The sequence below is a fragment of the Aphis gossypii genome, chromosome 1 (genome assembly GCF_020184175.1).
Source record: "Aphis gossypii isolate Hap1 chromosome 1, ASM2018417v2, whole genome shotgun sequence".
NCBI classification, from domain to species: domain Eukaryota; kingdom Metazoa; phylum Arthropoda; class Insecta; order Hemiptera; family Aphididae; genus Aphis; species Aphis gossypii.
The window spans coordinates 82,522,192-82,536,938 of NC_065530.1; the positions used below are offsets into that span (position 1 = coordinate 82,522,192).

The 14,747-nt window shown below is 34.7% G+C and overlaps 1 protein-coding gene across 1 annotated transcript in view; it reads left to right on the top strand.

Annotated features, from left to right (window-relative positions):
• LOC114122492 (desert hedgehog protein) overlaps nucleotides 1–14,747 on the top strand; it is a 42,055-nt gene that overhangs the window by 11,936 nt on the left and 15,372 nt on the right. Inside the window, exon 3 of the mRNA XM_027985170.2 lies at nucleotides 13,096–13,345. Within this exon, the coding sequence (XP_027840971.2) occupies nucleotides 13,096–13,345 (250 nt within the window). The remainder of the gene's footprint in view (nucleotides 1–13,095; nucleotides 13,346–14,747) is intronic.

Sequence of the window (14,747 nt, forward strand, 5' to 3'; positions counted from 1 at the left end):
GCACTTTTGATAGACGAATCATTTTCTTTTCTCTTAATTTTGTTTATAAATATGAATTAATCAAATCGTAAATAAACACTCGAAAATCTTTTTTACGTCATACTCGGCAGCACGTGTAGAAAAGATATAAACAATAATTGATATAATATATGCATACGATGTACTCAAATCAATTTATGTTTTTATCAATAATTTACTTACATAAATTGAATAAATAAATTATATAAAATGGAATAATCGTCATGAATGATTTATGTTAAGTATAAAATGTCTGTGGCTACCGCGTGGACTCAATAATACGGGTCAACCATATCTATAACATTCGAACCATTTGAGGGGCGCCCGTGCCAAATATTTCGAACGAGATTAATGGCATTGAGTGTACGATGCAGTTGAATAAAAATAATAAAGATAATGAAAAAATGTTTAAATCGTAAAGAAAAAACCGAAACAAAACGTTCTTAAGTATAACTATTGTTCTCCTAATGGACGGGTTATTATGGTAATGAGAAAGAGATCGTGGTCGCCGTCGTTGTGTGTTTTTTCTTTTGCTCTTTTCAATCTATTCTACGGTTGTGCTTGTTGTTCTCCCCTATCGACAGCATATTGAACGCGCATTAGGGAGATGGCCATCTGAACAGTAAATAAATCAAAGCCGCGGTGAATGGGGCAGAGGCGGCGGCTGTAGCGGCAGCAGCAACGGCAGCAAGCAGCATCGCGGCGGTGACTATACGGTTGTGGACATACGTGCGCGAGGGGGGCATTGCGGGGTAGTAGCCGTGACGGGGGGTGGAGGAGAGGGCGGTAAAAAACCCACACAGGTCGACCATGTAACAACTTGTAAAAAACACACCAGCAGTTCATTTTGTCAGACTCGGAATTCTAATTGTCGTCGGACACACAGACAGCATAAGTTAAAACGCGCTATTAAATACGCATTCCGCCGGTTCTCTCGGGGGAGAGACCAGTTTACCGGTTACCATACACTGACAACATGACATTTAAACAGCCATAAAACACTTTTTATTAATTCCCCAACAGATCCGTCACAAGAGATCGTTGTTGTATGTTGTTGTTTTTTGGTTTTTTTTTCAATTCTTCCTCCTGCTCCTCGTCACCCTTACCCGTTCACCTAAACTCCATCATCCTTCCACCTTCTTCACCGCGCTCGCAGGCGCTCGCGCGCGTTCCATCGTGTGTAATGTCAACTGGATTCTCTATATTAGCTGCACACGCTCGTGTCAACACTATCAATTATATATTTATAAACATGCGTACGCTAGACGCCGCCGCCGCCACCGCCGCCGGGAGTTTATTATATGTATACAACTGCAGTGATTCTTTTATAGTCTTCCGAGACCGCGAAGGTAATTAAAAATACACAGTCGTACGGACGACCTGAGGATTTTAATTACATGTTACTCCGCGTTACCTTTTTTGTATATCATCATCTAATAATTAAGTAAATCAGAACAGGTCCTTAAATACCATTTTTTTTTTTTTTACAATAGTGTAATTTTGGAAAAACGTACACAATTTTTTTTTTTACCCATCATATTTATACATAAAATATATGCTATTGTAGAGTAGAGATCTCATTAGTAAAATACATGTTAAAGAAAATAATCTATGGTTAATCTAAATAATATGTATTATAACAATAAATATTTGATTAAGAAAAAAAAAAATTAGGTCAGCATTTTAAAATAATTAATAATTATTTGTTTGTACTTATGATGTATCTACTAAACAATTTTTTTTATCAAAGAAATATTTCTAATTTATATGACTCCTAGGCATAATAATCAATAAATAAGATAAATTAAATTAATACATACAACGACAAAAAAAGAACAATGATATCAAATATTTAAGAAGAAAGAGTAAGGACTATCTAATGATAGAACCCAATATAAAGCAATAAGTGACATTTTTAATTTAACGTTTAAATGAAATCTTTAATAATTTAATTATTATTTTATCAACTAAATGTAAATTACACAAAATTAATATATTAAATTGGATTTTATGTGAAGATTACTATAAATCTGTACTGGAAAATGTCAATTGTGTATTTTACAAATATTTTTATGTAAAGATAAGCATATTTTTAAGTAGTAAAATGTGAAAAATTAAAATTAAAAATAGTAATTCTCATATAATAATATGTAACTATATGAGAGTTTTTGTTGATATTTTGAAGAGTTATTTGCTTTTAAATTTTCTCATTAGTTTTCTCACATAAGAATTACTGCATAAAGAAAACTACAAATAATTTTGAATCTATTCAAGAAATTGAATAATTTAAGCAATCACAGTTTAAACTTACCTCTGTTTAAAGTCTTTTTCTCAATTAGATAATTTATTATGGCTTTTAAATTTAAAATCACGACATACTTTAATGTGTTGAGATGAAGCCAGGTCGTTGTATCCTGTCTAACTTTTTTATATTGTAACATGTAATATTGTACATAACATTATGATAATATGATATACAATACTGTTTCGTATTATTTGATTAAACAATAAATAAATATGTTTTTTTCATTATTATTTGATCTAGAACACTTCTGGATAAACGTGTTTTAACTACCTATATATTATTCGAAATTTGAGACGTTTTTACCCGTGTTGTAGTGTGTAAGACCACAAATTAAATATTATAATTTTTATGAATTATAGTGTTTTTGCGGAATACATTTTCTCACCTACTCAAATTTTTTCTTGGATTATACAAATTATACCCGAACTCGTATCAAAACATCACCTTTTGCATCAGCGAGCTAAATAGATGTTTGGTAGGTTTTTTCTCATTCTTGCTCCTCGTGTTTGTCTTAGAGTGACGTTAACTTGTTTTTCGTCGGTTTCTAATTACACATGAGCTTGTGTTTATCGGATCCTAGGCTTATGTTAATCCCTACATCAGAATTTCATTAACGGATTTCTTCGCCACTATATAACCCAGTTTGACACGTCTCTTATTTACAATTTTTTTTTTTTTTATTATTATTATTAGATGCTCGTGTCTTCATCTCTTACTAATAGTTAAAATGTGTATACATGGTGATCATAAAACAAACCCCTTTCCTACGACGTAACTCATCCATAGGCAAAATCGTAAATATGTCTAAAAAATACTTTTCTCAAATTGAATGTCACATTTTGTTTTGTTAGACGTGAATAAACAAATAAAAACTCTGGAATGAATAATCAATATGTATATATATGTATATATATAGCTCTATGAATACTTAATACTTATTATTATATATTTTTAACCCATAAAGTCATCAAACAACATTTTGATTCATCGTATGTTTATTTGTTCATTTTCCACAAATATTTGCTTTTCACCTCAGATTTCTTTGAACGGTCCCCACGTGCTCGGTTCATGATTTCGTGACGATAACATGGTATCATTGGATTTAGTTAAGCGCCGGCGCCAGCGTCAACGGATTTGTCTGTCGGCTCATTCTTATTTTTTGCTCCTCGCAGTGCAGGTTTTCACACCTTTTTATTTGTTGGCCGTGAAAATCAATCCAAAGTCACGTACCGAGAACAATGCACGGTGTAAACGATTCAGCCAAGAAAAACGATTTATAATGATTATCATTGTATTTTTGACACACGGACGAATAAGCCGATCGATATCGTTCAACATCGAACGAGATGAAACATACGTATTAATTTTCTATTATAATTTTAAAAAAAGAGTTAATACTATAATTATTCACAGCTGTTAACGCAATTTACAGCCGTCTATTACTGCAGTACCTACTGTAGGTCAAAACGTTTACTTTTCTACACGATATGATTTTATTTTTATTAGGAACAAGTCCTGTGTTTCTGTGGCATTGGTTCTGCATCCACCTACAATTATTTGTTTACGTACGAATGCGCGCGTGTTAATTCGTTTTTAAACATATTATATATTATACCACGGTAATGCACATACACACCACTTGTGTGTGTGTGTGAATATGATAACAATGCCGAAGAGGCAAAACGTGCTCAGACTGTGGGCAATAAAAAAATAAAAAAAATAAATATGAAGGAAAAAGAAAGAAGAATGAGAGCCTGCCGACGACCTGTACGGGTCAAAGGCTGTCAAATTGCTCGAACGCGTACCATGAAACCGCTCATAACAATTAATTGCATTGTTTGGACTGCTGCACTATACTATTATATGTATACAATATATATTATACATACACACTGATACACACAATCGTATTACACAATATATACACCACCACGTATTGACGAATGTATATATTATACTTCTTACCTCTATAATATTATGCATACGTATTATATATGTAGTAATGTAGTAGGTATATAATATTATGTTTAATGCGTCCGTGTCTCTGTTCGGCCGTCCCGCCACCGCCGTTGTCGGCGTTTGACACCCGAAACTGAACCGGAGCGGTCAACCAGAACGGTTATGGGTCCGGTAGTATTCTTGTACGTAATGGTAACATATATAATATGTATATAAATATGATCGTTAAACACTATAAAATATACACCTGTAAACGCGATTTAATGCTCTACAGCGATAAACCACATACGATCAGTGGCGTAGTTATGATTTTGTTCTGGGGGGGGATATACAATTTATTGGTTAAACATAAAGTGGGGGGCTCAATAAGTCAATGATTTAAACATTAAAAAAAAAGGCTCTGGGGGGGGATCTATCCCCATATCCCCCCCCCCATAACTACGCCACTGCATACGATAAAAAATATTAAAATCATTTTTGCTATTTTTTCTAGCTGCATATTATTATTGATGTTATAGGTCCTACCTACATAGTATTGTATAGAGCTTAATGTGCAAATTTCAACGTACAAATGTACGTTAACTATATTTTCTTTTCATGTTACAAAAATATACATCTATTATAATTTTCCCTTATAGTTATTTTAAAATTTGAAACCATTATTTTATACGATTAAAAAAATAATTTTTGTGTATGAGTCACTTTTAGCGTGATAAGAATTTTATCGAATAACAAAAATATCGGTATATTAAATCCCAATGTTTATAGATGATAAAAGTATAATAGATATATTACAATTATAGTGTACATTAATGTCTCCACTCTTCATTCAAATAATTTTATTTTAGATGTGAACATTTTCGTCAAAATGTTTATTATTATAAAAATGTAATTGCTTGTTTTTAGTCAATATGTAGACACGAATAAAGTGTCATCCATATCAATATAACAAATTAATATTCAAAAATTCAAATTAAATAAATCATAATTAATTTAATCTTCTTATACAATGAACCTATACAACCAATACATAATATTATTGTACAGCCAATTGGTTCCATATCTCAACTAATTTTTGTTTTTCAAAGACCGGTTTATTTCATATTGGTCGTTGTTACGTTTTTTATCACGTTCAAAAAATCAAACTTCACCTAGTCCGGGGCAAACGGACTTCGTTTGATTAACAATGCGGGCAGCTAAGGAGAAGTCGTTCGGCAACTGGTTTGAGTTCATTGTTCTCAACTATGGTCATTGGCGAACGATCGATTTGTAAATGCAGAATTCAGTTGAACGATTACCATCGAGATTATCTATTGAAAGAAGAAAATAATCTCTTATAAATATTATACCATATTTTTATTTCTTTTATCGTATAATTAGTCACTGATGTTTAAAGTAAATATTTAACCTTAAAAGTTCTAATGTGTATGACATTTTAAATTGTACTAGAAAAAATTCATTTCGAAATATTTGGCTTAATAATTTTAATTGGTTCTATCCTTCTATTCTTATGATTTTGACGTAAAACCGGATTAAATTGAAACCACTATCAATACTTGAAATGTACATAATATTCACACACAAATCGTTGATGACATTTATAATGGAAATATATATGAACATTAACCATTTGCACACATTTTGATGATATTTCACCAAAAATTTAACTATCTATTTGTGGATCCTTACTTAGTCACTTATAATAAACTGACAACCCGTTTGGACGCATCTGCAATAAAAATATTATTTAATTGTTTCAGTAAAATATATTGACGTAGATACATAAAAAGATTATTATAAATTAAAATTCATAAGCCAGCAGTACCTATTTACCACGAAAATATTAAAAATGTTATTTAAAAAATAGCTATAATATAGGTAATATTATAATTTAATGTTAAACTCACTTACCTCTGCGAAGTTATTAGTTTATTTATAAACTATAACAGTAACCTATCTATTATTAAACCACTAATTAAAAGCAATTTGATTATTAATATCTATTAGTAGAATATACAATACAGAATAATTCAAAGTTAAAGCTTATTATGCTAAAAAGCGCTCTTTGAACAAAAATCATTCAATAAAGAAGAAATAAGACAGAAATAACTAATAAGACATAAGTAAATACAGAAAATTAGTTTGAAAAACAATATTATTCATATAAGGCATATTATTGGTTTTCTTTTAAAATTAAAAATTATAAGTACAGCTGTTATTTCAATTAAACAAAAAATCAATACGAGCTCGACCAATTTAGTTGTCCTCGCAATAAATCAATTGTTATTCAACTTTTTAATAACGCATGTTAAGGTATTAGTACTATTAAAATTTTTTTATATTATGAATGATTTTTAAGTGAACTTATTATATAACTGTTAATAATTGTTAATGTAAACGACCACAATGTTTTGGGGCTACTTTTTTTATACTTGTAAAAACAAAAAACAAAATATTTAATTACCTACTAAAATGGAAAATCATTTAAACATATTTTGTTATACCGAGAAAAATCGTTTTATTCGTTATTAAAAAACACGTAGAAATCACGTTCCTCGACATAAATTATTAAATTCAACTACCTACAGAAATAATGTTCGGCAAGCAACGATGTTAAATAATAAATAATATTATACAATTTAAAGTATAGTGCTTATGGTTAATGTGAATCATTAAATGTGAAATTAAACGTTAATCGATAAATCGTGGAAATTCAACGATATATTTTTTTATCACTTCGGAGAACTCGTACTCGAGAAGTTTTATTTTTTATGGGTCTTTATGACACGTCTTTGTGAACATCACCCATTACATGAATATTTTGTGTTGACTACCGCCCCAATAATATGTAGTACACACACAATAATATATTATACACGTATACGCGGAGGACACATTACAATATATTATAGTTTATCCCGCACCTCGCCCTTGGGTGCTTAAACGTTTTGTTTCTTTTTTTCAAACCAAACCATATATTTTATCAAAACACTACTTATAATATATTGGATACTAACAGTTCTGTAATACGACAGTACTATATGTATAATATGGTATAGGTATTATACCGATATATTAAACTATAATAACGATTAATGCACCGCACCATTACGATAATATACAGAGTTTATAGTGATGTAAACTCGCGTATAATGCACATTATTGCACACGTCGGTTATAATATAATATATATAATATCGTTATATACTGCATCAGGTGTCGCTGCGCAGGCTGACGGATTGTTGTTGTACCCATGTCCCATACGGGGTAATAATAATAATAATAAAATAATATCCACCTCTCTGTATTATGCACCGGAGACGCGGAATTCGCCACGAAATGACCCACCGCGTAGTTGTTATATGCCGAAAGGACGTATAAAGTAGCCGACTTCACACGCACACACACACACAAACACTTCATAGCAGGCTTTAAGGTTACGGTGCACACACGGGGTGCGTGTATAATGTATTGTAGACGCGGCGTCGTATACACATACGGTGCAGCAGTCTTCACGGGACCGAATTCGACCGTAAAAGCCAGTGGTACTTTATTAAAATATTGTGTAGATATAAAATATTATCATCCGACTTAAACGCGTAATATAATATATAATATATTAGAATATTATAAGTACCTAATCGTGTAAATATTACCATTTTATCTAAAGATGATTAATACCTACTAACGACGGGTCCACGACGAACGCCTCTCGTCGGGGGATGTAGATAATGGCCATCATCATCGATAACGATAACGATATATATCTAATTAATGTTGCAGCGGTGCACCCGCAACGCATACTGCGATGCAGGTATGCGCGACGACGCAGGTCGGACGGGAGATTTTTCGGGCGGCGGGGGTGGAGGCGCGTTGTTGTCGACCGTCGTACGGTCGTGTCTGCTCCTGCTGCAATCGGGTGCGTATCGACGAAATCCGAGACGGCGGTCGGAGGCCAACCGGGTCCCGTTCGACACTCTCGCGCGGCGCACATTACACGCGCGCGCGCGCGCGCGAGCCCGAGACGACGACGGCGGCGGCGGCGGACGCCCGGGAGGTGCCTGTATAATATAATCTCCTGTATAATAGTAATAATATTATTCGATTATGACCCCCCCTCGGGATCGTGTAAACGATAGGAACAAGGTATATTTTTATTTTATTTTTTTTTTATTATTATTTTATTTCTGGTTTTTTTTCTCTGTATTTCACCCTGTACAATATACGTATGTTATAATATGTTGTGTGTAGTTTTTTTTTTTAAGGAAATTGATTTTGACGGCACCACGCGCATACAACACTATAGATACCGCTATTATGTGTATAGTTTACGACCGCGCGCCACACACTATAATATTTATTATGTACACGGACAATTGAGTCTCCCGTTTCGCGCCACACGGTACTTTTTTTTCGACCGTTTTTTTTTTTTGTGTTTTTTTGTTTTTTGCTCAACACTAGTAGACAGAGATCCCATCTCTGTTCGTTTTTTATACGTATAAATCCTAAATTCTGTGTAAGTACGCATGAATTAAAAGGTCGACTGGGCATACTTGCGGGGTGCATATTACCTATGTACTATATATTAATATGTATATGTTTTGTTAAAGAAATATGCTGAGGTAAGGTAAAAAAAAAAAATACAAAAACGAGTTCTTGGTGAAATCGATAGTGAATTTTGTTCGATGAATTCTAGAAGGAGAAAACGACCTTATTTTTTTTCTTAATAGTACACATATATCTGACATGTTGGTACAATGTATACATACTTCCTATATAAGTATACATAATATATTATAACGAGATTTTTGACAAATTTTTATGATGTTCAAATAATGAATAATGAATTCACTACCTACCTACTTGTTGTAGTGATATGTGTTTTTTTTTATTACGTATAAAAAGAAAAAGAAATATTTCCAGACGCGCGTACTTTATATTCATAATAACTTAAAAATTAATTTAATAGCTTAACGCGAGTTACACATATATTTCATTCTTAATGTTTAACTGCGAAGTCACGACGACAAAAAATATTGCACCTCGCCTCATATATGTTTATACATAATTTATAAATTTATCATTTATCGTGTACATGGTTTATAAATTAAATTTAAAATGTGTGTAGGCCGCATTACTTGAAACACATATTTAGGTTTAACTTGTTGAAATAAAATATAAAGTAGCCGCGCATAACATAGTATTATACATATTAGTAGGTAGGTTAGGTAGAGTTGTACATGACGTTATATTTTATGCGTCGGACAAGAAAGAGGCCTAAGAAGTCGCAAAATAATAGATTTGAAAAATACTTGATTTCAACTCGATCGTTGAAATTATCGGTTTTCTTCCCACAACACGACATAATATATATATACCTATAAGATATACTTATAAAACATCAGCCACACGCGGTCTTGTACACTGACAAAGGGATGTGCTAAATCATTGGTTTATTTTACGTCAAAATAATAATTTGACAAAAATACGTTTCTACAATAATAATAGTAGTAATAATATAATAACAACGATGTATAAAAGAAACCACCCTAGTAGAAAGTGTGTTTGCCGACACCGACGCAGCACCACCTGCCCGGCACCCAGGGACAAGGTGTGTAAAGTCAAAAGAGACTAACAAGCCCGACACGTATATAATAATGTATAATGTACGTAACTGCAGCAGGCTGCAGTGTGCAATAACACACGAGTATACGCTGCACTGCACCGGCGGCGGCACACAGCACTGATGGCGGTGCTCTGCGGACCGCGAGTCGGCGGCGGCGGCGAACGATTCATTGTGTGTAGCCACCGCTTACACGTCGGGTTTATATACATAATATTATAATACGTATTATACGTATAGACACGCTGCGCGTTTGTATGTGTTATTTGTGTGTGAGCTGGCCGCGAGCGCGATCAGAATGCCCATTATATCAAATTGCTTGTCAAAATAAACCGCGAGAGGCGCCTGCCGCCGTCCCCACAAAGGACACACTAACACCGGCCCGGGTGGCCCGCTCAGCAGCCGCTCTTTTTTGGGGTCCTGACGGTCGTCGCCATCGTCGTCGTCGTCGTCGTCGTCGTCGTCTTCGTCGTCATCCGACGGATATGATATATGCGCACATCGTATATTAAATGTATTATTACATTATGTGTACGATGTGTGTACGCGCTCATCGGGCAGATCATAATCTCGTACCCATAATATTATATATTATATAGGTACCTATATACTCGTCCTCCGCCGCCACCGCCGCCGCTGCTCACCCCGCGGTGCGTACGTTCATTATTATTATTTAAGACAATGCCTTTCGGAATGCAGGCCGCACCGAACAAAATGGCCGCTTGTCGGGTCGGCAATTGGGTATATTAAGCGTGGGCGGGGAGGTGGTGGGGGCCGGGCAGAGGGAAATACCGACGTGCACCGTAACGCATTCACCAAGTCAACTGCGCGGCGAAGGCGAATTCGGTTTTTCCCCTTCCCCCGACGCGTTTCCGTCGCGTCGTATTATATTTTCATTCTCGTTTTCTCTCTCTATATTATATTAATATACCTACCTAATGCTGCAATATATATATATATATCGCCGCGTGAACCTATACACGATATTTTATTTATACACAGCCCCGTTCGTTGCGCGCGCGCCCAACTATATACGCCGCGTCTGCGAGGCGGACACGACATTCTTGGTTTTCTCTCTGCCGCTTTTGACCTCGCCGCCGCCGCCGCCGCCGCAGTACCAACACCACACATACACGTTTCGCCCGCGGTGATCACCGGGCCCCGCCCAACGGTGCCACCTCGGCACCCCCCGTGCAGCGCCGGTGTCTCATCATCTTTTGTTTTCCGCGCGTCTGTGCCGTGTGTGTTGTTCCGCCGCGCCGCCTATATGATGATGACGGAGAGCAGAGACGTCGGCGCATCGGATACGTAGTTACGGGTCGTCATGACGTGCAAGCGGGAGTCTACGGAAACCCCGTTGACGGAAAACGCGCGAGGGCGAAAGTCCGATTACGCGTCGAGCGAGTTGCAGGACCTCACAACGGATTATATGGGATCCTTCGATCGATTTCGGGTTTTCGTACGGGTTAGGTCGTAGGCGCTTGACCCGCAGTCGTCGTCGTCGTCGTCGACGTCGGTCGTCCATATACCTAATATCATAAATATAATATATACTTAAACGGTGTGGTTTAACGTGTTTTTTCAATCAGCGGTAGTCACTATATGACGTATATATCGGCACACTTAGTGGCCATAATGTATGTCGGAGCTATTTTTATACAGTTTTATATATTCAACAAGTTCTATAACTACTATATATAACTAATCTAAGGTTGCGTATGACCGTTAATGTTTTATATTAGTTACGATTAATAATCAAGTTCGAGCGTTACTTATGGTCGATGGCTTCTCTTTTATACATTATAATATTCACCCCCTCGTATGTGTACAGTGTACTGCACCCGTACTTACTGCACGCAAGTTGAATATACTCCAAATCATAACAAAATATATAAGTGTAGACTGTAGAGGTCTATTTGATAACCTGAGACAAACAAATTATTTTTATAGTTTTTACTTATATGGTACGATATTGTAAATTGTAATGTTTGTTCAATTAGGATACATTACTATGATAAAATTAATAAAAAAAAATACATTTATCATTTAAAGTTGTTTCTATCTATATGATCAAGTTTTGTGGAATAGATTTTGTAGTTTAAATTCGCAATAATTTAAATTGAAACACACATTGATGCTGTGTAACAAATATGTACACACACCTATACACCTATCATAATGTTATAGTTAATCGTTATCAGACGATATAATCGATTGAAAAAATAACAATAATAAGCACATTTAACGTAAACAAAATCATTGTTTAAGTGATGTTAAAAAAAATATACTGATTCATGACTTGTACGTTTTTCGAATTTAGATCTGTTGTTAGTGTACCATAAATCTTGTCTATGTGGTACATTTCGGTGTCGAAAAAAAAATATAAGCTTGTATAATGAAATTATAACGCGCGTATTTATAAACAATCTAATATAATAATATACACGTGGCAATTTCTCGGGAAACAGTTACGAGCAAATAACGAGTGCAATTTTTCATGCGGCTCGAGGCTCGCTGGTGCTGGCGGGCTAATTTGTCGTTAGTTATCTTAAATAACGATTCCTAGAAGATCCGGCGGACGTGTGTATAAGTTATATCGATGGCCTGGCGCGCGCGCCTTAATAACAGGCATAACCAGAATGCGATAGTCGTCCAATAACTAACTCGCGCGCATAATTCTGTTTAACTGGTTGCCGGAAAGTAGCGACGAGTCGCCGTCGTCGTCATTAACAACGTAAAAAACTATGGTCGTTGGCGATTGTTACGCCGCGGTGTGAAAATGGTGTATAATATATAATATTACGTATAGGTATATAATGTACTTAGTCAAAAAACCTGCCTCTAGTCTCTACCTTGCATTCTTGTGGGAAATTATACGACGACACGCGGCGCTGCATTTTCGGTTGTAACATATATTATAATGCGGCTGTTTTTGTTTTACTCATATTTGTCACGTTAATTTCTATATGTTTGAACAAGGATACATTTAATTAACGTCCAAGCGACGTTGAGATACATTTCGAAAGTATTTTAATTGTGTATAGCAATTACAGATTGTACATTAGATTATTTATCCTTTGAAAATCCATTTTTTAAGTATTTCGTCCAACTTTTGATAATGCGTATAATATATGTAATGCACTAGCCTCTTGATAAGCCATCGTTCTTATAAATGTTGTTTCGTTTTCAGAGGTGTAAAGAGAAGCTCAACACCTTAGCCATCAGTGTGATGAACTTATGGCCGAACGTTCGACTACGAGTGATTGACGGATGGGTGGACCGGGCCGGTAGCAGCCTGCACAACGAGGGGCGGGCGGTAGACATCACCACGTCAGACAGGGATAAGTCCAAGTATGGCATGTTAGCCCGACTGGCTGTGGAAGCAGGATTCGATTGGGTCAATTACAATCGTCGGTACATTCATTGCTCTTGTAAATCAGGTGAGTCCAGGATCACGATATATTTGAAATACAGTTAATATTATATTATGCAACCTATACCTGTACTTATCAAGACTCCTAGTAGTTCTAGTACTTGCGTTTTTAATTTGTTAATGCACTGCTGAAAATTATATGTATGATATGTATATTAGGTATATCAGAACGTTAGGTACCTATATAAGTTTACATATTCAAAATGTAATCGCTATACAATAATTATTTTACAGACTGGCTTGCTATATGCATAATTTTCGAATTTCTAATCATTTCAACCGTTATTAGGTACTTAAAATGTGTTTTACGCATACATAATAACGTGTGAATTTCATCGCCTCGACCGTCCGTTTAATTAATAATAGGTTTAACGTTTATTCATTATTGGTTGAACACATAGGTAATATATTATAAATTTATAATAATTGCAACCCATAGTAATACATAAAGGTTATCGTTTCGTATTAGCTGTATTAAAATTATAAATTTAGTAATTACACAGGATAAGTATACCGTTTAATAATAATTTATATGTATGTACATTGTACAGGTTTCATCACTTCTGACTTCATATTATTATCTCTACGACTTAACATTACAATAAATTATTAACATACTTAGTTGATCGTGATATTCAAATTTCAAAAGTTAACTAATAAGTAATAGTGATAGCGATTATCGCAAATAATAAAGATATAACATAAGTATTGTCCTGTTGTCTAAATTGCGAGCTGTCTTTTACAAAGAATTACTAAAAATTATATAAAATAGTTATTACTGTCATATAAATAACTATAATAAGTAAGTAAAATTTGCGATAAAATGAGATTTGGAGTTTTTTTTAATATACAATTTAGCGATTTTTATTTTACACATTAATATAATGTATAATATTAAAATTCAACGTTTTATACGAGGGGCCGCGTCGACCATTGGTCTATTGAACATTCAGTCATTCAGAAGAATATACCGTCGTTCGTACAGGGGAAAAAACACTCCAACATTATAATAAGACACTGTATATTAGATGTGTGCGATGAGAAAAACATAATGTACATATTTGAAATAATTTTTTTTTCCGCTCACTCGAAAAGTCCATATAAATATTATTTACAAATAGATACATGCGTATACATGGAGAGGTATCTCCGACGACTATAATATAATATGTAGTCATTTAGCCCGGGTAGTTTGTTTAGCCGAATTTCTAAACGAGCGTGTGAGAAAACCTAACGTCGTGTCGTAAACGCGGAACACGTATAATAATATATATGATGTATTGTATAGTATATATACATAAGTACATATTATTATATATAATATCGGTATGCGTATATATACGAGTGCGCGCGCGCCGGGTGACCGTGTGAACGACACAACTGCCGCGATGATGACGGCGGCGGTGCAG